Genomic DNA, 26555 nt, shown 5'->3' with positions numbered 1-26555 from the left:
CCACTCTTCATCGCCTCTCTAAGTATTCTTCAACATATTCACAAATTATCAAGCTAACACTTAATTCATACTTTTTGATCTTGAATTCGGAAAAAAAAAAAAAAAAAAAAAAAAAAAAACATTGATTTATACAAATTTTTATTCATATAACAGATTATTTTGTGGGCTAGCCTGCAACTTTTTTTTATTTTTCACATCAAATTTTTAATATTTTTTATTTTTTCTATTTTTATTTGTGTAAGTTTTTTAAATAAAATTAAAACAATATATTTCTATTATAGAAGATATGTTAATAAATAACACAAAAAAAATATTTAAGTAATTCACTAATTATATTCATTTGGCAAGGAGCATCTACACCTAGCATCTTGCAATTTTTTTAATTCTATAATTATCTATTGATTTATTTGATGAGAGAAAAGATATAAAAGCTAAAAAAATTAGGAATAATTACATACATAATATCTAAAATATTGTTATTCATAATGTCAAGTACTCATGTGATATTTTTGAACAACCGAATCAATGCACGCGTGTCATAATCAAATCATCAATATTTTGATAAAAATGGAACATGTTGATTGAAATTTTATCATAAATTTTGATATTTCAGTAAGAAATTAAAATTTAAATAAAAAATATTAAATTTGTAAATATTAATATTGCAAATGCTATATATATAAATAACCCTTATTAAGGAAAATTTATTTGTATGGAGAGATGTATGCACTATCCGATCTCAACAGTATACCAGATTTTTTTCTTAAAAAAATTAAAAATAAGATCCATCAAAATACACATTCACTTTATCGACGGTTGAGATGTATGCAGACCGTATGAAATAATTTTTCCTAAGAAAGAAAGCTTCCTCCCCAATTTGTCTACACCTGTTTCTCTACGTGGCCAGCACCTGGTTTCCCGGATTCAGGGGCCTTCCGTGCGTCACTAGACCTAATTCTTTGCTTGGAGTTACTTGGAGCGAGATGATGGAGAGAGATGGTCGTTGACGACCATTGATTGGAAGATCCCAGACCCACGGTGTTGCATTTGCAGCTGCTCGATTTCTCCCTCTTTCTCTTGTTATTTTTGCTGCTTTGACTCGGCGAGGTGAAACGGGCATAGAAAAGGGGCAAGGATCCAGGATTAGAAGGTTTGATTTGTTGAATGATCTTCTATTTCAGGGTTGTAGTTATTCAATTTACGATTTTGACTGACGAATTTTGTTGCAAATCTCCATCTATGATCCGTTTGGTTTGCTTTGTATTGAATCAAAGGCCTTCTACATCTCCCAATCTGTTAGATTTGCAGTTACAATACCTTGAGTTCTTATATTCAAGATTCTTTTGGCTTTGCTCTTGAATGCTGGGAGGTGATTTAGGGGTTCTGTGCTTTGGAATTTGTGTGAACTTTCAACCCTTTTCGGCTTTCTTCTTTCTGTTTCTCTTTCTAGCGGAAGGAAAGTGAGAGCTCTTTTCCAAAGTGACAGCTGGGCTATTTAATTTGAGGCTAGGATGAGCCTTTTACCGATCTAACTTGCGGACTGAATCACAACTGGGAAAAGGTCGGGTATTTATCTGTGCATCTAGGGTTTCCATCAATATTGCATGTGGGTTATGAGCCAGGAACTATGAGTGTTTAGATTTAACTTGTTGGATGGGGACTCAAACAATAGCAGCTACGAGTGGTGGTGGCAATGGTGGCGGCATGCAGCGACCACAGATTCAGAGCTTGTCCAGGCAAGAATCCCTCTATGGACTCACTCTCAATGAAGTTCAAAATCATCTGGGTGAGCCCTTACATAGTATGAACCTTGATGAGCTGCTCAAAAGCATATTCCCGGTTGATGAAAATCAAGGTCAAGGGATGGAAATGGAGGGCTTCACTCAGTATGCTTCTGGCTCTGGCCTCCAACGCCAGGGAAGCAGCACCATGCCACATTCTTTGAGCAAGAAAACAGTGGATGATGTGTGGAGGGACATTCAACAAGGGCGGCTGAAGAAAGTTCATAGCATTGAGGATCGAAGGCCGGGACATGGACATGAGAGACAGCCAACTTTAGGGGAGATGACATTAGAGGATTTTTTGGTTAAGGCGGGCGTAGTTGCTGAGGGTACTGTTGTTAAGCGTAAGGATAATGCAGCAGGGAATGTAGATGGTATGTCAATAGCTAATCAGATGGCAGGTGTTCCGGATTATGCACAGGGTGCACATTGGTTGCATCATTATCATCCTTTGCAAGGTATGGATCAACAACAGAGGCAGCAGAATGTGATGGAAGCTTATATGCCGAGCCGATCTGTTCTGCAGCCAATGTATACTGATAGCCAAGTTAATATTTCGTCGCCTACTGTAGGCGCTCTTTCTGATTCACATGTGACTGGGCGTAAACGAGTAGTTTCGGGGGACATGGCTGATAAGCTGGTGGAGCGGAGGCAGAAAAGGATGATTAAAAACAGAGAATCAGCTGCCCGTTCAAGAGCTAGGAAGCAGGTTAATTTTTTTTCAATATATTTTTTTAAAATTATACGTGCATTCTGGGCGAATTCTCTTTTGATTTAAGGTCCATTCTTCCTTCGTCAAGTTTTCAGGGTTTATAGTGATTGAATAAGCTTTCTTAATATTCTGTTTCCTGACAGGCTTATACTAATGAGCTTGAGAACAAGGTTTCACGGTTGGAAGAGGAGAACAAGAGGCTTAAGAAGATGAAGGTGACTATCCCATTTTTTACCCCAAGCCACGGTTTTTTTCTTCCTTTTTTTCCATTAAATGAGTAAATAAAAATGCTTTTCTTTGGTGTTATTTATTTTCCAGTTGATTCATTTAAAATTGTTATTACCAATGTCAATTATTTCTTACTTTATTGTGATTCGGGCTTAAAGTTTTGTTTGCAATTGAACAATAGCTTTTGATTTTATGATATAGCAGAAATAAATTGCTGCCAAAACTTAGATTCTTCGGTGATTTGGATGAATAGACTTTGATTCCATGAATGTGCGATTGTTACTGTATTTTCACTGGTTTTTTAATATGATTTATTTGACAAGGTTGTATATCATGCCAAGTATGTTTTCATTTATTTTTTAAATAAATTTTCTGACGTTTAATATGCAAAAAGATTAATAAATAGAAATAATCTGAGTTTTAGCACATTCTCCATTCTTTTTTCTACATTTTACTCTGAACTTGTTTCTGTATATCATTAATCTTCCATTAATTTGATTGCTATTCCCCAATCATCATATGTGTGCCCTTAAAATCTTATTCCTGTTCGTTTGTAGTGGCTAGGTTCATCAACGCTCTCATGTCCCTACATATTAGGATCTGCATGCGTTGGGTATGCCCTACTTTAATAGTTATATTGAAGTTTATTTACACCTCTTGCAACTTTCAATTGAAATGTTTGCTAAATGATTTAGGTAAGCTTTGGTCAAAGTGATGGGGGTAGTGCAAGCGAGTCTAGGATTATCTAGAACTACAAATTATTCTATGTTTCGCTCAAAACAAATAAATTATTTATGCTTTGATATAGTTGATGTTTAGCCCTAGTTGATGTCAGCATCAATTAGTTTTGTATAGTTATACGAATTAACCTAATTCAACCTATGATGTGGAGCCAATCATTGAAGTATGTTAATTGGGGTAAATTTTTTGTTTACAGAGATTTATTGATCGAACATTGTAAATAGGGTAAAGAAAATATTGGTGAATTAATAATTTTATAGGCTTTATTTTGTTAGGACTAACTACAACAACACCAACAAAGCCTTAATCCCACTACGTGGGGTCGGCTACATGAATCCTTTTTCTCCATTGCGTCCTATTTAGTGTCATATTTTCATTTAGCTCTAATAAATTAAGATCATTTTTATAACAATAAGCCCAAGTTTACCTTGCCTTTCTTAACATAAATCGAATCTAAAACATCTACACATTTATTTGTTTGGACTAATTGTATAAGCTAAATTTATACTTGTTGCATATCTTTCATTTGACTATAGAGTAAGGTTTTTGGGCAAGTCCTTTCCAAAATTTGTAGCAAGTAACTTCAACCAAGATTTTTAAATAGTTTTTGCAAATGAAAGAAAAGGAGGATTTTGCACTTAGCCCGAGCTGAAATGGCTTAGAAATGAATTTAAAATCATCGGTGCAATTTTCTATTATTTTTTCATGGAACTACTTGTGCTTAAAATGGTGCCAATGGGAATTTCCGTATTTTTGGTTTGATATTCTCATAATTAAAAAAATTATTAGGTTTTTTGTACAAATTTTAGACCTCCTGTATCATCTTCTAATTTTTGTAGAGATGTGACATCCATTGAAATATAATGTACACGAATGAACTTCCATTTTTTCTTGTACTCACAATAGACTTTGAAAGTCTACTGTGGATCATTTGGGCAATCATGGAAATCATCCGACTTTAAATTAAGTTAGAGGCTTTAAGCTAATTATCCACATGGCCATGTGTGTCATTTCAGGATCAAAGGCTTGTAGTTCGTATATAATATCTTTTTTGGCTCTTTGCATTTGAGGATTGTGAAGAGACTTGTTCTTGATTGAACCTACTTCACTTGGTTGTATTTTTTTGAGGTTCAACAATTGGAGAGATAATTGTTTTTGAGTCAAATGAATTTTCTATTATCTTTTGCTTGATTCTTTAGTTTAGCATTTCTATTGTTCTTGTGTTTCACTAGTGGCAAGATATTCAAGTTCGCAGCTTTCTTAAAAAAATTGATAGCATTGGTGAATAGCTCTATGAGCTTACACTTGACTTTGTTTTTTCATCAAAAGTTTCGACAATGCTTTCTTTCAACTCCTTATGAAGGGTGTACCCTAAAGTGAGTCAAGACTTTCCGTCCACCTCAGCAAGAGCAAGCATGGTAGCACAATAGGCACTGAGGCTATGCATTGGGCCTCCTACGCCCACCAAGAAATGTGCGCATTGGTGGTTCCCAAAGCAGTTTGGCAAAAAAACTTCTTATCCAGGCCAATATAGGCAAGTGTAGAGGGAGAATAAGGGATTAAAGTTTAGAGCATTCACACGACTTCACATGTCATTACATTTCAATATGTTCATCTTCTCTCTGTCTCTTCATTTTCTTTACTCCATGGAGACATAATATCATAGAAGAGAAGAGAATTTTGGAGGGGAAAATTAGAGATAATTTGTGTTGAAATTTCATAAGCAATTTCTCTTAGGGATGAGATGGATAAGAGGGGGAGGGGGTAGGGAGAATGATAGGAGAGAGAGAAAGATGAAATTAGATTTGGTTTTTAAAAGGTGTGGTGCACACTAGATGCTTCAATTTCCATGCATAAGTGGATTTTTATTGTTGCATAGATGATGGGCATAAACCCATTGTTGGACATGGTTGGGTTCCTTTGGTTTACTTAGCTATCTTTGAGCCCATACAAACCCATTTTGCTTTGTGGACCAATAATAGCATGCTCTGGCTTGGTTTAACCCTCCCACTAGACCAAATTTTAGCAACTTTTGTCAGGGCTTGAATAATTTTGATTGCCATAACCAAATAAGTGGAGTTGAACCAAAGCTTATGGAAATGACTCACAATATTGCCCACATGTTGGGATTTATCTTGACTAATTCCTCTTCTAGAGCCGTTGACATGGCCCCCTCTCGAGGCAATAGGCTGAGTCAAGCCATTTGCCACGATACTTATAGGGTGAATGGTTGAGTATTTATGTTTCATTTATTATCACAAAAATTCTCTCCATAGATGTGGTTGCCTAACCTATAGACTGAACATCACAGTTTTATCATCTTTTACTAGAAACTTTTCTTGTACTTGATTGTGGAATAGCTGGATTGTGATTTCATTCATATCGATTAATTTAGCAGATTCTTAAAATGGCGAAAAATGAAAATTTAAATCCATAGTATATATTATCGTAGTGGAGGCTTCATTTTTTTTTCCTCTTGATTATAAATGCAAATTTGCTGTATTGTATTACATGATTCCAACCAAATTGATAGAGGCAAGTTAAAATTTTTAACATAAACCTCTGCTTTCAACTTAGGGCATCTAGAATTTGTTTATGAGAATTGGAATAAAAATTTTTAGTTGGGTTTACTGCAAAAATTTTTAAGACATATAGCGTCATATAATGAAAAATTGTTGTTGATGTTGTGGTGTTTGCAGTGCTGAAATTGAGCTGCACATACATACCGCAAGTGGTCTATTATGTTTGCACTGTTTCTTTATGTGCTAACCACCTCAAAGCAATGTTCTTTACTTTTCAATAACTGAAACAACTAAATCACTTGCTTTGGCATTCCTCCACAATTGTTGTATTATCTTAATAACATTTAATTGTGAAAACTATTAGAGAATTTTGACGTCATTTCACCCGTTTAAATTGATGAAAAATGACAATTTCTTCATTGTTTTTGTATTATATAACTCTTTTATTAATTTTTTGTGAGGTTTTATACATAGTTCTTGTTCGCAGGAGCTGTTGGGACTTAAATGTCCTTTGCACATAAAGGACGCATTAATGCGCCACTAGTTTCACTTATTATGTGCTACATGTGTTTGGCGTTTTAAATTCAGCTTGATGGAGAAAAGATGAAAACTATGTCGATTATCTAGTTGTAATTCACATCATATTAAGATATTTTTGCCTTCATATTTTTTTTAGGGAATTTATTTAAACAAGATCCTATGCAGTGCTATTAAAATAAAACTCAAAAGCACATTTTAGGAGTGAAGCAAAGATAGGTTTTTTCCTTGAGCATTGTTTGCCAATGAAGGACAAGCTCACAACAAAGTGCGTGTGTTAGCTACTTGACGCACTGCGTCGTGTCATATTGCTGCGAGCTAGACTTTGGCTAATAAATGAAATCTTAGTGCAGATTTTAGGGTTTTTTTTAACATCCACCTTAATAATTATGCATCTGTTTTTTCTTCTTACTTTAATGGATGAGTTATTGCTCATTGTTTCAACCTTCTCTCTCATTGCATCTTGTTACTCCTTGGTGATTTTTCTCTTCGAGCTACCATATCTGCTATTTTTCTTGTACATTTATCATCGGTTCTTGCTGATTACACTAGTACCTTTTTGCTGACAAGTTTTTTTTAATTTTTTATGAGGATACTTCATCTCCTTGTTTTTTTTTCTTGATCTCTAGTTGATTACTAATTCTCATCAGTATTCTTCATCACTACCCTATATATATATATATATATATATATATATATGAGTTGCTTTCAAATAACTGAAAATGACTATTGTTGAAATATCATTATATTTATTAAAAATTATTCTCTAATGTGATTTATGCTTCGCTAATTAAATGAATGTTGTATGAACATGATATATGCATATATGATATACAAGTTTTGAATGCCTTTGTTTGTTAAGTGTCACTTCGCGTTGCGCTTTGAAAATTGAAGCAAAAAGAGCCTTTGCCTAGCATTTTAAAAATGCTGATCTCATTGTGCTTGTGTTGTTGAACTGGCCCTTGAAACTTTTTGTTCTCGAAAGCATGTCTCAAGAATTTATCTACTTGTTACCCTAGTCTCATTTGGTTGCATGAAGATATAAAGCATGATTTTGAAAGTGATGAAAGTGTTTTCGTTTATTGTGTCTAAAATAAAATTATCATATTTGAAGAAGTTTGAAGTGTTTGTAAAATTTAAAGTCAATATTGAGTCTATAAACATCCTATCAAAAATTTGAATCTAATGTAATTATTGTTTTTGAAAATATGATTTTTAACTTGAGGCTCTATAGTCAGGGCGTGCATTTGATCTGTTTGGATAGATTGGTTAACAAATTTGTTAAACAAATTTTTTTAGTCTGAAATCCTAAAAATTTAACCGAGCAAATTCTATCCACAATCAAACTTAACCGAATGTAGTGTATTCTATTTGGCTTGATTTTGGTTTAATCAAAATTTAGAGTAATAATAAATATTTAAGTATCTGGTTATAGAAAAGCTAAATAGAGGGGGCCTTCATAATAAAAATATTTATTGCAAGAAGAGACTATCAATAAATACTTCTATGAATCTTCATATCAAACATAAAACATTAAATAAATTTATAGCCGTCTATCCTATGTTTGATTTAGGATCCAGAGAATATAATTATTCATAATTGACGTCTACTAACTGAAGTGATTCTTGTCCTTGATGATTTTATTTTAGGTCGTTTATCCTTGGATGATTTAATTTCAAGTTGTTTATATACTAACACATTTAAATATATCTGATGTGATTTTAATTCTTAATATGTCAGCTGACAGATAAATATTTATTGAACTGTTTATCAAAGCTTCAACTAAAGGGTCTTTTGGATCACTTTTGATTTATGTTTTTTGTTTTTTGTTTTTATTTTTACTTGAAATAAAATATGCTTGGTATGCTATAGCATGTTTAATTGTTTTTAAAAATAATCAAAATAATTTTTAGATGTTTTGAATATTTTTAAAAATAAATTTATTTGTCTCGATAAAAAAACAAAAAAATGTACCAAAAACAATTTAAAAAAAAGAAAAAAAAAGAAAAGTGATCTCAAACTAGCCCTAAGCTTTTTATTTCACAAGTTCCTAACTCTTATGCAACAAAATTTCTTAGAGAGGTCAAATGTGAGGGGGAAAACAAACCAAATTTTGTAGATGATGGAAATTAACAGAATGATGGTTAGGGAAAAAGAAGAGGATGAAGGATTAAAAGAATCATATCGATGCTGAGACTTAGCTGAGGAGACGATGTTAGTAGGGCAAATGAGACGCCGGAGGATGAGAGCATAAGCTTCTAGGTTTCATCAAGAGCTTGAATTAATGCTATTGTGTGGCCTCAAGTTCCGTCTTCACAACTTTGTCTTAAGCTTCCAGTATTGTGGGCCATGCTTTGAGCCTCTGGGTCTTCAACTCTCAAATCAGAGTTCCGTCTTTTTCGCTTCTCAATTACCTGTTTGCCTATTTATTAATTAAAATTAGGGTTTCAGTTAATTGAAAATTTTCAAATAAAAATCGAATAATTAAGGGTGCGTTTGTTTTGGTTGTGGCTTTAGAAAAATTGATTTCAGAAGCTGTTGTTAAAAATCTGCTCTTCAGAAGCTGGTGTTTCAAAAACAGTTAGTTTATCTGAAAAACACAGTTCTAAAAGTGTTACTTGTTGACATAATGACTGTAATTAACTGAAGTATATAAACACAATTCAATTTAAACTGTTTGGAAAACACTGTTTTAAAAGTGCTTTATGCAAAATAAATTCAATGACAATTTATCAAATTATTTTCGCTCACAACACCATAGAAAAAATATAGGTGAACATTAACCGAATCATAAGAAATCATCAAATTATGTGTTCTAGCAACTACACAATCACAAGAAATTATGCTAGATTAAATGGTTCAAAAAAATAAGTATGCTTACAAAATAATAGCCTAATGCAGTACAGATTGTTCTCCCGAATACATGAACATAATCAAAACAAATACAATGATAAGAATAATAAAAACAATGTTACAATTACAAAATCGAACATAAGTAAAGTATTCACAAGGAACTTCAAGTCTCTAACATCATTTTTTGTCGTATCATCAACTGCATGTATCCTTTCGTCAGCTCGTTGTAGTGCATCTCTTAGTTTATCAACCCATTGGAAAATTTACAAATTCTATTTGTTAAATTATTGGGACATTTGTAAAATTTTCATCGTGCATTTTCCCTTTTTTGAGTGATGAAAATAACGCATAATAGATTGCAATCATAGAAAACCAGTTAATGTTTGGTCTCCTTAGCGCTTGTTGAATTGCTTGAGCTCATTTTCAATAATACAATTCTGTACATTAATGATTAGCACAAAAATAACGAATTTCGTTGCATATACAAAAAAAAAATAGTAGACCCATAATGTTGGGGATCTTGGTTACCAGAAACCCTTAAGACCAAATTTTTGGATGCATAAATGCATATAAAGAAGGTCATCCAGTAGAGCCCTTTGACTGAAATGACTCATCATAATCGAAGAAACTCAAAACATAAACGAACAAACTAATACATAAAATGAATCTAAGATGAACACCAAAAAAGCAAAAAAAAAAAAAAACAAAGCACTACAAAAAACTAGGGCAACAACAACAAAGAAGCACAAGAAGAAACTCAAAAAGAAAAAGAAAAGAGCTCAGTACTTGATGAAAAAGACATTAAGACATCTTCCAAATACTATAAATATTTTAGCACCAAAAACATAAGTATGGTTGAATTTGAACACAATTGATAGATAACATCATAACTCAATTGACAACTCGACCAAAAGGGAAAGATCAATATAAATCTAAACAAATAAGCAAATTCGAGATAGCAAGGAAAGCAATTGGTATAAAACACCCAAAATTTCCAACCAATGCAGTAGCCTCAAATCTGAAATAACAAGATCAGTAGAAATCTAAACAGTCAACTGAAATTCGAGATATCTAAAAACAATAACAACAGCAATAGTTAAGTACTAATACCAACTGTAAGTATCGAACTACCAAGCAGCTGTAACAACAACTATAACATCAACCATAACAACAACCATACGAACTGCATATTTGCAAGTATTTTTGGATTATAAGGACAACTATAACAATAAGCATAACACCAACCATAACATGAACTATAACATCGACATTGGATTAGTTATGTGTCCAAATGCCCCAAGCATTCTAGATATTTGTATAAAAAATGTGCATTCATGGATTATATTAAAAATGGCAACTTAAAGCTGGATTTACAAACAGATGCACGCCACGAAAATCCCATTCAACATAGCTCCAAATAATAAACGAAATATCAAGTTGTGAAACAATTAAAAACATTTCTCAAATTGTTTGCTTTTTTACCAAAAGAAGGAAAGAAAAACCAAAGGCTAAAGCAGCCTATGAAGCAAGGCCCAAGTTGGCATACATGATCAACAAAGCTAAGCCAACTTGAATTGGAACCAATGCCTTCGTGAAGGCATTTGAAGAACTTTGCTTCTATGAATGCCACAACCGAACCATAACCTTCATAGTATAATGTTTGGTTACCGTTAAGATACCGAATAAAGAAATTAATCAGATAGGGACCGACATAAGTGCATACTATGTATAATAGGGTATAAAATGCAGTAATCAAGAGCCCACCAAATCCTAAAACAACTGGGAATCTCTTCTCAAAACAGGCCATAATGCAAATAGGCAGATATGGCAACCATAAATCAAAGCCCAATATTCAATAGAAAATAGGATAACCCGAACTGACCAGCATGCTTATTCCCCCAAATTTTCTGTCAATTGTAAACATACTAATATAGGTTACAACAATCAGAGTTGCTGCCATCCAATGCAGATGGAGGTTCCCAACAAAGCCTAAAGCAAAGCCGAATACTCAATAGATATTGGAAGCATTTGGATATCATTATAATTCCTATGTTTTTACATATCTCACAATTGAACTTTCTCATTTACATACAGAAAACTTATTATAAATACCAGAAAGTAATGACCCTTGTAGACACAACTTTCAGCGTAAAAACTGAAAGTAACTGCTTCTATGTAATTACTTTTGTAGTTATGTAAAAACTGAAGAGTAGCTGTTAGATATTTAAATACATAGAAATTGAGTTATATATCAATGATTTTCTTCCACTATAAACACAACTGTCAGCGTTTTCAACTAATAAATGAACAAAAAGTAATGTCATAAGTAGTTGTTACATCAAAATATCAAGTGCACTTCACTCAATACAGAAATAAATAGAAATAATCAGACAATGCGATTTTCGTAGAAGAAGCGTAAGTAGTGAACCCTCCTCTTATGTGCTATGGACGTGAAATCATCCCTCTTGACAGGATCTTAGCTTCAGTGAATACAAATATAAGAGAATATCTTCATAAACTTCTAGTATCTATTCTAGTATTTTAATTACATCAGGAATAGATGAAGATTGTTGTGCAGTGGTTGTCTTAGAAGATAAGTTTGCGTGCTGTGACTAGTTTTGATATTTTGCTTCTTAGATACACATGACCAATTTTTTAACCACGACTTGTCCTTATTTTTAAAGATGGTGGTGTCCTTGCATTGCTAGATTCACTATGATCATTCCTGGAATGTGGTGACCTTTGAATAGGATCAATTGGGCTCTCTCTATGCTCTTGCGAACCTTGAGGTGATCTTTGAATAGGATCATTTGGGCGCTCTCTATGCTCTTGCAAACCCTGAGGAGTCCAAGAATGTGCACCAGTCGCAGCAACTCACCAAACATAACATCCTTCTCCTCCCACCAAACCTAAATTTCTTAGCAGTTGACACAACCTGTCATTCATATAATTAGAAGGAGAAGTTATGTCTAAAAGTTGTACGTGCAAAGAAAATGTCTTAAAATAGATTTGACCTCTAACTTCTCCTTTCACTAATCTGCCGATGCATCTATGGTATTTTAAGTGGATCTCAACCAAGTCTAGTGGATCCTCTTTTGGGCTCTTTCCAAATCTTTCAATATTTTCTTAATTGGTCCAATTTATTCCTTAATTGAGTTCGGTCATACACTTTTAGTTTTTTTCTGGAAAAATTTTGTAATGTTTTACTAAAACTTCTTTGTTGAAATGAGTTGTTGGTCTGTTTCCTAATTCAATCTCTTTCATGCTAATATCACAACATAACATTTTTGTTTCTTTGTCCCATACAACAGATGATGCGCCATCTCTTATATTGCCCATTTGCTTAAATGAGTTCAAATTTATAACCAAAAGGCAACTAGCAAAAAAAATTGAAAGGGATTTACATTCAAACCACAAAGAACTTGTGCGTTTAGTGTTATGGGTTCACACAATTTTAACCCAAATCATTCAAATTTTTACTTCTTTGTGTTCATATCAGAAATCTACAGACTGCCTCGTATGATTAAAACAATTTGATTGTTCTTATTCTTACATAATTACAAGAAGACAAACAATCTCTCAAAAACTAATCATTAAGTTGATCACAAACTGGCTCAAAATAGTCCTATAGCTCTGATATACCACCAATCCAAGGTTGCATTTATTGTAATATGAATATTTTCAATAATATTATTCTTGCATATATATGAAATCAGAAGGTCTAATACCAATTCAAGCCCATAACACTTATGTGCTAAGATTGATCTCTAAAAGGCTTTTGCTTGTGTACAATAACCATTGGAATTCATTTCATTATCTACCAATGAGTTATAGCTCAAATGAAATGCTCCCGCTTCCTATTTCTCAAAACAAATATCTCATATTCAAATGTCTAGCTTGTACATTATGCTTTAAGTAGCTCCTCGGCTGATATTGACTAGTTTAGAAATAGCCTTGCACCCTATTTGCAATTAATAAGATTCCAATGGATAAATTTCCTCACTTCAAAAAAATTCAACAAAAAAACCATCACTGTTTTCACGGAATATATCATCTTATTGATGTGTCCCCAATGGAGACCACTGGACAAAAATCTCGGTCCAATACTATCAAATAGAGTAAAAAGCCTCAGCTAGAATATATAAAATAATTTCTACTATATAATTGGAGATAAATAAATGATATGAAACGCCAGAATGGACTACTTGTTAAGCTATCAAAATTGACCAGAAAAATACAGCAAGATGTGACTCGTGTTATAAACTCGTGTTCATGTCCAAGCGCGTGTGCATAAAAAAATAAAATAACAGAATAAAATCCTACTGAGAACTGCAGAAACTTTTGATTTGTAATTAATATACGTAATATGAAGTTACAGTTGGAGTTAAATTCCCTACAGAACCTCAAAACAATTAGGGAGCTTCATTTTAAAATGGACTTCTCACAAAAATGACTATTTTTACGTTTATAAATGGAACAGCATATTTGCAGGGAATCCATACATATAATAGCTTCAATATGGATGGATTGGACCAATCAAGCATCTAGTAAGGCAGAGAATCCAATTTAAGCAGTAAATATTCGCATTCCCTGAAAACCCCAAATCTAACACGAGCAGCAACAAAATCCATGGACCAGTAGAGGACACAAGTTTCAGATTTTATACCTTAAGTTTTTGTGGTTTTATCAGGATTAAGAAGAAAGAAGATCCATGCGGTTTGATCCTGCAAACTTCCGTGCTAGAAGAAGATGCGCGAAGAAGAAGTTGGGGTGGAGCAAATCAACGGAGGAGTAGAAACTTTGGCGGGAACCCCTCGTGCCCTAACCAGTGCGCGCGAGGAGACGAGACGAGATGAAGGGCAATTGGTAAAAAATAACCCCCGCGGTAGCAAACTCGGTAATAAAACTGAGGGCCTGTTTGGGGCAGCTTATTTGGTGCGGTAGCGTTTTGAAAATGCATCTGGCCTGTTTGGGTAAACTTTGTTTTGACAACTTATGTATTTTCAAAATGCTGAAAACAACATTTTCACACCACACATATCTAGGTGCGGTGGCCGACTTTTCCAAAAAAATAAAAAATTGTAATAGCCATCGCACCTAGCTTATCAACAGATTATTTTTAATCAGCTTATCATCAGATTATTTAATAAGCTGCAGCTGCCCCAAACAGACTCAGAGTTTGCATTTTTACTGTTTCAAAAAACATGATTTGGAAAATGCGGTTTGAAAAGTTGTTAACAAACGACGGAAAACACGGTTTAAAATGAACCATGATTTAAAAAGCTAAAATAAATACACATTAAGTGTAATCTAAGGGTCCGTTTGGAGCCGCTTTTTTGCGGCTTCGCGGTCCGCGATCGCGAAAAAAAATTGTTTGGCTCGCAGCTTCGCGGCAGAGCGAAGCTAAAGCCGGAGAAAAGCGGGAAGCTGGAATCACCCCGCGGCACAGCTTTTTCGTCTCCGAAAGATCTTTTTACCCTCGCAAAAAAGCCCTCGTTCCGCCCTCGTCTCCGCGCGTTCTTCCTCCTCGACCCAGACCGAATCCCACGCCCGTTCTTCTTCCCGCCCTCGTTTCCCGTTCTTCTTCTGGCCCTCCTCGCCATCTCGCCTCGCCGACTAGGACCGATTCGCAGAGCAGCTTCCCGTCGTCTTCCCCGTTTTCTTCCCCGCTCTTCTCCCTCGACTGTCTCCCCTGTCTCCCGTTCTCGGCGTCGCCGGCTTCACATGACAAGGTGATTTGCACCTTTCTCTTCCCATCTTTCTTTTAACTATTCTTCTTACCAGTATACTAGATTACATTGCATAATACTTACCAGATTACATTGCCCAATCGCCATCTCGCCTTGCTCTTGCAGCTCTGTTTGGATTTCACCAATTGAAGCTTAGGCGTTAGATATGTAAATACATAGGATTGAATGATATGTATGTAAATATGTCTTTTCTTAGTTGTACTCTTCATCTTTCTTGTTGTTCGATACGAGAAACAACCTCATGTTGATCACAGAGGCTATCCTCTTTGTGTTATTTCTATAGAGCAAATTTTTGGATCCTTACAAGTGGTAGAAGCAATCTGTGTTTGTCTGTTATAGCAGAAAAGACAAACAAAGATAGAGAAAAGGGGCGGCAATCACAAGCAGAGGAAGGAAAAAACAACATATGTATGGAAAAAGCTATTATTGATTCACTCATAATGGATACACGATCTAAAATCTAGAAAAAAAATCCAAAAAAATAGCCATCCAACATTAAAGAATGTAGTCACTGATTTTGGAGGTGCTTGTATTGCTGCTATGACTAGCTTGAGGAGATTGGACCTTTCTTGGCTGATCAATCTTTCGGATTCTTCACTCATTGTTGTAGCTCAGAACTTTCAGAATCTGGTGGAGGTTAGATTGATAGGCTGTGATCAGATTACTTGATCTGGGATTCGTTCCTTCTCAGGTCACCTGTCGTTGGAGATCCTTGTTTTGGCTTCTTGTAGCAATGTTTCTGTTGCTGATATTGTGCACATAGTGTTGGGTTGTTTTTCTTTGAGTCATGTGAGGTTGGACAAAGTTTTCAGGCGCTGGATGCCAAGTTTAAAAGTTTTAATCTTTCCTGCAGCTTATTAATAACAAAAGTTATTTTGCTGTTGTGATCAACATAAAAACATATCTTTTGCATTAATTCCTGAACTAGAGGAATCAATGTAAAATTGAGTAAATATAGGTTTATCTGTGTTTAGGAAACTACAGATTGTCTATGAGATAGAGAGCGGCTGTTCAATGCAAAGTGGAATACTGAGAAATTGAGGTAACTGAGAACTTGAAGTGAGAAGGAATGCAATTATTTATGTGATTTTTATATATGAAACTTTGGTTATATTATTTTGTTGCTATTTTCTGTATGAAATCATTAAAATAGTTGCTTCATTCATTCGTTGGCACATTAATGTTGAAACAGAGGCACACTGAAGGAACCTACATAAGCCTTTACAACATATGAACATGTTTATTTGGACCAGTTATAAGTATTGCAATGTATATAACTTTCTAAGATTATTTGATAGACTATCATCAAATTTTTTATACTTTAAACCGTTAATGTATTTGCATTAGGATCATATGGACATAGAAGAATGAGCGGTGCAAGTAATTGGAATTACAACTCTTAGATACTTTCAGTAGAAAGGCGTGTGTAGAGGTTTAATGCTAGAAATGAGGAGAATTACATACAATTATTATTTTATATGACACTTGAAACATAAGTGGCTTAGACATGTATGATAACGGTAGAAAATGCACTTATAAATTACGTAGATGAAATTTTTCTCTGAGGATGAAAATAGAAAATGGGCAGAGCAAAGGTAATTCACATAGACATTGTACCGAAAGGTTACTTGGATTAGATTTAAAACCTCATGTAATAATCAACATGAAAGCTTTTATTTAAACTTGATGTGAGAGGACATTTAGAAAGTTGCTTCAATTTTTGGGGCACTTATATACATAGCACTTGAAACATTACTATTTACAAACCCAGCATCCAACACCCAGCAAACAGCACCTAGCACCCAACACCCTTTTTCATCCAATTTTCAAATTCTCGCTCAAATATTAAAACTTAACTATGATTTGGCAACCATTGCGTCCATAACAAATTGCACCTGACCAATACGAGGATTTGTATGCTTTTTTGGTGACATTGTGGCATCTTTGGATGGCAAAGAGATTCTTAGGCAACCATTGCGTCCATTATCACAGGGATTGTATGCATGGTGATAAGTGGAAAGCTTCTCTACATACTCAAGGCTTGGATGTTTTGGCTAACTTGGGTCCATTTCTCTATTAACAATGATGAAATATGATGATTACCTATTGCTCCAGCAACCTGTTTTGCATTATTTTTTTGGGCCATTTGGAATCACATTTTTGTTAATATTCATAATTTAAGATGTAATAAAAAGCAATTATTGTAAATGCCCCTCTTTTTTGGATGTTATAAATGGGGAGCTGCTGTTATAGTAGCTTCCTTGAATTATTATTACTTTTCATCAATTATTATTATTACTTTCCTATGTGGAGAACATAGTGAATGGTTTCTTTGGAATTGATATATCTCTCACCTTTGTTTCCTAGCTTGATCATAAATCCTGTCTTCTGGTAGATGATCATAAGATAATTGCAACAAGGTATATATATTCTGATAGAAACACAGTCCTGCAAATGAATTTTGTGGTATGTCCTTAATCCAAAACTAAAAACCAAAACTAAAATCCAAACATTCTTTAACAAATTGAACCAAATCAATCAAATAAGCTTGGTTTGATTTTTCAGTTTATCAGTGTTAATCAACTCATGCACATTTTTAAATAAAAGTGCGCTATGATACATGATCTATGCTTGATTACCATGAAGCCTTGCAAGAGATTTTAGGTAAATAAATGTTGAAGGTAGTTGTGTCCGAGGAGACAGATGATATTATCTTTGACAAGTAGGGCTATATGTTCATGCCGACGTGTTTGTGTGCGTGTTAGGGTGGTGCGTAGGTGGGAATGATAGCCGTTGAGGCTGACAAAGCAATAATGGATGCATAAGTTGCAAAACAAAGATGGTGTGGGTAATCAATATCGAAGAAAGGAGACAAAAAAGTGATAAGCTACAACAAACAATAACGATAGGCCTTTATTTCGCTAATTGGGGTTGGCTACATGAATCCTTTTTCTCCATTATGTTCTATTAAGTGCCATATTTTCATTCAATTTTAATAAATTAAGGTCATTTTTATACAATATGCCCAAGTCTTTTTAGGTCTACCTCTACCTTTCTTAACATAAGTCGAATATAAAACATCTACTCTCCTAACAAGATCATATGATGGTCTAAGTTTAATGTAACAAAACTATATCAAATGACTCTCTTTAAGATTGTCTGCCATTGGAGCTACACCTACCCTTTCACGGATATATTTGTTTCATATTTGTCTCTAAGTTGTGTTCTAGTTTTTTCCCTTTAAAAAATAGTAATAATAATAAACATATTTCACAGATATAATTGCATGTCAACCTGTCTGATAAGGTTGCTGCAGGGGTTGGGAACCACCCTCTTCAGGTCTCAAGGGAGAAGTCTATAAAATGTAATCAATGTTTATGATTATTTCATTTGGGGAGTTTTGGGTGTTTTATTATTACTTTTTTAAGTTGGCTTGAGCTTTCTTATTAAAGAGAGAGGGCATCATATATGAAGATAATTAGGGTTGTAATTCCCTATTATCAATAGTAAAATTTGCTGCAGTGGTAACATGTAATTATTAATTTGGTGAAATATATAAAAGTTGTATATTTGTGCTATGATCTTCCATTTTGTTTATTGGTTTTTCACCCATAATGTTTGCATATGATTTGCCTATCTCCCAATACGTGGTATTAGAGCTTTTGGTTTTGTTTGAGAGCGATGAAGAGCTATGTAGCATTGACATTTCTATGTCCTATTCATGTCAGACACCGACACTTGTCTGACGCGCCCCAACGGTTCTCTGACATTACAAAATATATGCCTGAATTTTTTTCAGGCCCGAACATGTCCGGGTCACACCTCAACACTGCAACAGATGTGAGCTTAACAAAATTTCAAGAAAATGAGATAGGTGAATTAGAAAATTATAAGTATATGTATAATTTTAATCATAATTCTAGTCGAAACTGCTTCATCTCTCGTCATGTTGAAGCTTTCTCTAATATTTGTCAAAATCGAGCATAGAAGGTGCATTAAATATTTGTCGAAATTGAGCATTAGTAATTCCCTCTTTGTAATCATAAGAACTTTTAAATTTAGTAAATAAGCTTGGATTATAAGTTGGGTGAATTCTTTTGAAGCATATTATATTTAATTTTAAAAATTAATTTTCATAAGCATGATGTTTTATAATATAAATTAAATTATGAAGTTAAATTTTATTCTTGTATAATTTGTGTTGTGATGTTTTTAATTAAAAATAATGAAAAAATATATATTTTATCTTAATAATAAATTAAATATAAAAAGGTGTCTATGATGCGTCGTGTTCTATTTTTTTCAATTATGTTGTCTCGTATCGTGTCATATCCATGAACCCGTGTTTGCGTCCATACTTCATAAATAAAGAGAGAAGACTGGTTGAAATTGGGAATCACGAAGTTTGATGCTAGTGGGCTTTTGGTCAAAGCAAGAAGAGTGCCTTATGTTGCAAAATTGGAGTTCTTGCATGTAGATGGTGGGGGTCATCTGCAATTAATTCTTTTGATGGTTTCAAGTATGTGACTTTATGTGACCATTATTAATGACTTAAGTAGAAAGTTATGGGTTTACTTGAAAATAAATTTGAAGTGCTTGTTATTTTCGATGATAGAATCCTATGATCAAGATTGATTAGCTGAAAAGCTTATAGTTAGATAATGGAGGAGAATATGTTGATGATGATTTCAAGCAATATTATAGGAAATATGGCATCAAAATGAGGAGGATCATTGTAAGAAAAGCTTAAAGGAATGCAGTAGTTGAGAAGATGAACAAAACACTGAATGAGTATTGCTAGAGAGCATGAGATTGTTTGTTAGGTTAGTAGAAGTATTTTAGGCTAAGGCTGTTAGAATTGTAGTATACTTTATCAATGGGAGTTTCTCAGCACCATTATATTTTAAAATATTAGAGGAGACTTGAAGCGATAATGAGGTTATATTTCTTATATTCATATTAATTTAACTTTAAGAATTAAATTTGGTTTTAAATCTAAAAGATTTTCTTATTAGCTATAATGATACAAAGTTTAGTTATTATGTATGGGATGACCAAAATTTTTAAGGTTATCAGGATAAGAAAAAAATGTAATTTTCAATGAAGAAAGCAAACTCTTAAAGCCTTGAAGCTCTGAAGCGGAATCTTATCTTTTTAGAAGACATTCATGTAGTTGAGATAGAAAGTATACGTCTTGTAGAGCAAGAAAAGTATGGCCCTTGAAGAAATTAGAGAATTCTTGCTGCTTCATTCAGTGGGTTTAGCAAAACTACATGGCCATGACCATGGCAAATTTATACTCTTGAATGAACTTTATATTGCCGAATGATTGAGGTGAATGAGAGAGCAAGGATAAAACTATAAAAAATAAATAATCAATCAAATGAGAGTTAACCATAAAAGATAAATAATCAATCAAAAGAGAGTTGGCCATGAATGTTAAGATACATTCACTATTAGCTAATCAAATGTGACTATTAATCGAATTATTAAAGGAAATGATTAGAACAATAAGTGGGTGTACTAGATTAATTAATGTGATGGAGGCAATGTTGGTTAAAATTTTTCTTTAAAAAAAAAATGTCATCAAGTACGCAAATTCACTCGTGGTGAAAATAAACACAATTATAATGGTACATACCTCAGTGGCTAAAAAATACTTGCGCTTGGATTAATAGGATGTAAAGGCAACCCCCTTCATGGTGATTTTGGAGGAAGAAATTTACATAATGCAATCGAAAGAATTCATTGTACAGTGGAAAGGAGAGAACAACATGCGAAGTTTCAAAAAGCTTATTTCATTTAAAACAAGCACGTGGGTAGTTTCAAGAAAATTATGGTTTTTTGAGGTGTTAAAGAGACTTGCTGAATTAAGATCTTTGATAATTCTTATATCATTTGATTGCTATTTGTTAATGATATATTGATGATGTTTGAAGCAAATAAGGGATTCAGAAATTGAGAATGGTATTGTCCAGCTGGTTTTCGGTGAAAGATCTAGTTGTTTTGGAACAAATCCTCGGGTCATACGATATTCATAAGAACTAATAATATTTTGAAACTGTTATTGGAAGAATATATGAAGAAGGTGTGTATTAGGCAATATAAAAGATGCCAATCCCGTAAGAACTTTGGCCAATCACTTTAAGCTATGAAAATAATAGTCACCTTCGATAGAGGAGTGCGCCCATATGAAAATATACTTAGTGTTTTAGCTATCAAATTCTTACGTATGCTATGATATGCATTAAACTTGAAAATGTCCAAACAATTGGATTTGTGAATAGACACTTATTTAGGCAAAACTATTGGGAGGCTTTGAAGTAGATGGCATTGAAGTAGATTGTTAGATATGTGAGAGTTACTATAGATTATCCTCTATTTTTTAAGAAGTATATGATTTGGAATTATAGGGATATATTGATATTGGCATTGCTAGAGATATTGATGTTAGGAAAGTACTATTGGGTGTGTTTATACCTTAGGCACTATGATAATCAGTTGAATTTCAAAGCAAATGAGGAGATGGTTTTGTCGCAAATGTAATTGGAAGATCTAGGTCAAAACTATTGGATGAGTGTTGCATTGAAACAATTAGAGTACTATTCATTTAGCAAAGAATTTAATATAGGGAAATTTACATGCATACCACACAATTCTTATGCATTTACGTATCTAACACTCAAAGTTTGATATTGACACTTATAACATCTTTGTGTCAAATTTACGCATGAAAATATGTATTTTACTTTTAAAAAGATAGTGATGGTGGTATGTTTGATATGATGCTAAAAATTTGAGTGGATGCATGTAGATATGAATTTTTAGGTGTTAGGTAGATGCTTGAGAATTGTGTGGTATGTGTGTAAATGCCCCTTAAATTTATCATGATTGAGTAAAGCACATTAAAGTTATCACTAAATTCGATCAATTTTTGAGGATGTCATTTTAATGCTTGAGAAATTCTTGGGACTTTGAATCCAACTAAAAATGCGAACAAAAATTATTTTTGATCGAGTAATTAAAATTGTGTGCAACCTTAGTTGGACTTCATCACTAGAGGTGAGGACTCTGGCCGCCGTGTTGGAGACTTGATGATTGATTTAGGTTGGAGATTGTTAAGTTGTGGAGCTTAATTTTTGCCCAATGAAGAAAACATACTATGTTGACTTAGTCACGTGCCAAATTTTGCTTAAGGTTGTCTTATGGGTTGGAAGAGGGACGGGAATTGTCCTCTCAAGGGTTTATTAAGGATGAAGCCCTCAAAAGATATTCTATAATTGTGATTATTTATTAAGGATTCTTTTTGAGAATTTTATGTTTTTTCCCGAGTGCAATAGGTTTTTATTTTATAGAGGGGGCATCATCTTATGTACAAGAGAAATTTGCCTTGTAATTTTCCTTAATTAATGATAAAATTTGGAATAACAAAATTTGGACTAGGCATCAATTAGTTGTACATGTATAAAATTATGTGTTTGTGCATTGATATTCTTTTTTTTTTTTTGCTTTTTGTATTTTCAATGGTTTTGTCTATCTCCAGCAAGTGTGGGGAGGAGATAGGCGGGCATCTTGGACTAGACTACTATCTTTGCTTTGATATCATCGTAGTGGAGAAAGCTTTTTCTGATATGTTTTATTCATTTGAGCACCCTCCTATTTATAATAAATGAATATCAGATTTCAAGGAACGGTCCAATAAATTTTTAATCTTGTATTAAGTTCTGGTTATTACAAACTAGAAGTAAATTATTTAAAAGTAAAGTTACATCGATTGCTATTAGAATCTGAGCGGCGGGCTATAAAAATTCGTAAAGCTGAGATGCTTGCAGTGAAAAAAGGACAATGTGAAGAAGCTGAGATGCTTGTGGTGAAAAAGCACAATGTTATGGTTCTTGTTTTGTAAAACTAGAAAAGATAAGAGTGACAAGTGAATATATTAGAGATTTTATTCCATTAAAATATTAAAGCTAGGCTTATGTGGTATGAGATTGTACAACTAAGTATAGAAGTATGATAAGACTAATCTGGATTAATTAGAAGGTAAATTGGTAGTTTATGGCTACGACGTTGTACTTGTGCATAAATATGTGTGCAAAATAAATGTAACACTCCAAGTCATAAAAACTGATAGAGAGAGGATTTATATTTTCAATCTTGAATATTGTAATAATGCTAATGATGATGTTTCTCGCTCTCTAAGCACATTATTTTGCATGCTTTGGCGCCTAATGAGGCCCTTTTTTTTTTTTTTTTTTTTGGCTTTGGAGAGGGGACATTTTGCAAGGAGTGGGGACCGAAGTCTAATATTACCCATAAAACATTATGATCATTAAATAATGCATAAAGATTTAGTAAATAACAATCAACTTAAGAAGTCCTAGGGTCTGTTTGGGGCAACTGCGGTTGTTTGAAGACGCAACTGTGAAGCTGCTATAGATGAAATAACTTTACAAAAAGTTGTGGCTATTATAAATTTATTTTATTTTCAAAAAATCAAACCACAGTTTTCTGGTAACCACTGAGTTTGAGGGCAGTGGTGAGGTGGCGCACCGTAGTTTTTCCCAGTTTTGCCAGTGTTCTTAAAAAACTGTAGCTAAAATCTGTATTTTCCCCCAGACCTGACTACTTGTGGTGGTTTATTAGAAAGTTACGATTTGACTTTTTCAAATTTTTTTTTTGTAATAGCAATCGCAGCTCTTTGAACAGTGACTTCATAACAACTTCAAATACCCTTGGGTTGAAAATAACAGATTTCTACTGCATAAATCTCTAAAAGCAGTTCCTCAAACAGAAATATAGTAGAAAAGCAAAACAGACAGAAAATTGTCCCAAACAAGCCCTCATGAGTGTCATCTTGGCTATAGGATGATGGAGAGAATAAGCCAAAATAAACAAATCATTAGCCATTTAATAGTAAACTAAATCATTTTTTCGGGACAGTTCAAATAAGAAAAAAACAGAAACACATTACAAAGTATAAAAAGCAGAGAAATCTAGTTTACAGAATTAGCATTCCATTTTTCATAAATAAATTTGGTAGCGCAAATGAAAATATGGGAAATAATAATTGCTCTGGGTATCAATGTAGATGAGCCACATGTATTAATTCTTGAAGCTTTATTTGAATTCAGTTTGCCAATTTTTCTATTTGTTCATGTTTAGTTCGTGTTTTGTTATTTTTTGATATCGATCTATTCGATGCCACTCATTATTTCCCATGTTCAGGACTGATTCACAAATATTTCATGAAGGTGGATTTGAACTCAATTTTCATGTTCTCAAGTTGTTTAAAGCCCGAACAACTAACTATGGTTTAGGGTTTATTTGGGGTGATAGCAGCTTTTTAAAAATGTATTTGTAAATCTGTGGTGGAGAAAACTTTTTAAAAAGCTATGGTGTATATATATTCTCCAAAAATTTAGATAGCTGCTTTCTTACAACCAGTACACTTTATGAGTCAAGTTGAAAAAAATAGTTTCCCACAATATAAATTTCTAGTTAGTAACAAGAAACTAATTCCCAAATAGAATCGTGATAGCAGTTTGAAACACAAAATAGGCAAAAAAAAGTCCAAAACAGACCCTTAGTTTGTGGTTGGACTTCGACACACATTATCTGAATTATTTGAATATTGGATTTATATTTAGTGCTCATATGTATTAATATTACTATTGTTCTTTTATCCTGGGATTGAATATCGAATTGCAATATTAACCATGATCTGCCCACATTTTTATTCCTTTTGTTGCAGGAATTGGACAAGATATTAAATGATTTACCCTTACCAGAACCAAAATATCGGCTTCGAAGAACGAGCTCGGCCTTTTAGCTCATTGCCAATATACTTGATCCTGCTATAGTATTAGCACAGAATTGCTCGGGCATTTTAATTCTGCAAATAGTGCAGGTTTCAACACCCAGCTACTGAGCTTTTGCTTTTGTTGTTCTTCTTTTTTTCTAACTTTGTTTTTGTTGCTGTTTGTTGACACAGAAACCTCTTATTGTAAATCTTTTCACGTAATTAATGTGCAGTACTCATGATAATTTTAGCTCTTTATGGAATCATGGCCTTCTTTTTCAACACATCTTGGCAGTATATTATTAATTGAATATGATTTGTTTAGCCTGAATTGTTTTCATTATTTTTGTAGTACTTTCATTTTAACATACTGTATTTGCCAATATTTTATATCACCCAACAATCAATTCATTTAACAGTCTGTTTATAATAAAATTTATATGGAAGATTTACATACGATTCTTATATTTTTACGGTTCTAATATCAAAACTTGAATTTTTTTAATACATTCCACTTTGCCATTGCATGAAAAGGTGAATTTCATTTTGTAAGAATTACAATGATGGTATTTGTTTATTTATGTGAAATGAAAGATTTTTGTGGTACAAATGTTAAAACAAAAGTTTAGGTTTGAGATATGTAAATACATAGGAATTGGGTGACATGTATGTAAATGCCCCAATCTATTTTTGTACTTGAGGATATTATCTATTTACCTTTTTGGCATGGTTTTCAAAATTTGAACTGCTTCGCTTCAGTCTAGAACCTATTTGTGAATGCCAATAGTTGATGCAATGCAAATATTATGAATATTATTTATTTTCTAATGGCTCTAGCTGATAAGATTTTCTTTTTTTTTAGACTAAACTAGCAATTTATGACCTGGATGAGAAATCGAATTAAACTATTATATTTTATTCTCATCGAAAGGTTTATCATAACATACAGTTTTGCACAAGGTTGTAAAAATTGGATCTGATAGGTCGGTTCGACCGCAAACTGTCAGCCAGCCCGGTCTGGTTACCCCAAATGCCTTGATTTGCCTTCGCATAGCATAAAATGGGTCGAACCAGGTTCGACTGGTAAATCGAAGAACCGGTTCGCCTCTTATACACGTGAAGCAGTGTTTAATTCCTTCGTGCCCTAAGTTTCTATCGCCATTCTTCTCCCAGCCAATCCCAGTCGCGGTCCAAGGCTCAAAGGTAGAGGGCAACTCGAAGATCCTGAACGCTCGATTGGCAGAACCCTTGGCAGACGAAGGCTCTAAGGAGTAAGGATTGAAGCTCTCCTTCAACACTTCTTTTCTATACGCCATCCCCGTCCCTGTAATCATTTTAGGCCTTCTGGCTTCACATTTTCTTATTGCTTTTCTTTTCTTCTTTCCTTCATACTTTTCATGCTAATTCACTTCAAACATTATCTTTATCGTGCTTGGTTCAACTATTAGGTGATTGAAATGCCTAAGAGGCTAACTTCTCCACAATACTTAAGGATCACTTTAGATAACTGCATTCATATTTGCATGTCTCGAGAAATCCTCGTACTTCTCCAATCTGATTGACTCAACATACTTTTATATAGGCGGTTTTCTAGTGTGCATAGGTGTTAGAAGGCTCCCCGACCCAGAC

General features: G+C 33.6%; 1 protein-coding gene across 1 annotated transcript; it reads left to right on the top strand.

The window, feature by feature from the left end:
• Positions 1–872: 872 nt before the first annotated feature.
• Positions 873–25213, top strand: LOC110026993 (ABSCISIC ACID-INSENSITIVE 5-like protein 2). The gene is made up of 4 exons (XM_020728241.1): positions 873–1150; positions 1275–2490; positions 2637–2708; positions 24879–25213. Exons 2-4 carry the CDS (start codon positions 1654–1656, stop codon positions 24954–24956), a joined length of 987 nt encoding a protein of 328 aa, XP_020583900.1. The 5' UTR covers positions 873–1150; positions 1275–1653; the 3' UTR covers positions 24957–25213.
• Positions 25214–26555: the final 1342 nt, after the last annotated feature.

The sequence above is a fragment of the Phalaenopsis equestris genome, unplaced genomic scaffold, assembly GCF_001263595.1.
Source record: "Phalaenopsis equestris unplaced genomic scaffold, ASM126359v1 Scaffold000411, whole genome shotgun sequence".
Taxonomy (NCBI): domain Eukaryota; kingdom Viridiplantae; phylum Streptophyta; class Magnoliopsida; order Asparagales; family Orchidaceae; genus Phalaenopsis; species Phalaenopsis equestris.
The sequence above is the reverse complement of the archived record's forward strand: the minus strand, read 5'-3'. Positions and strand labels throughout refer to the sequence as shown.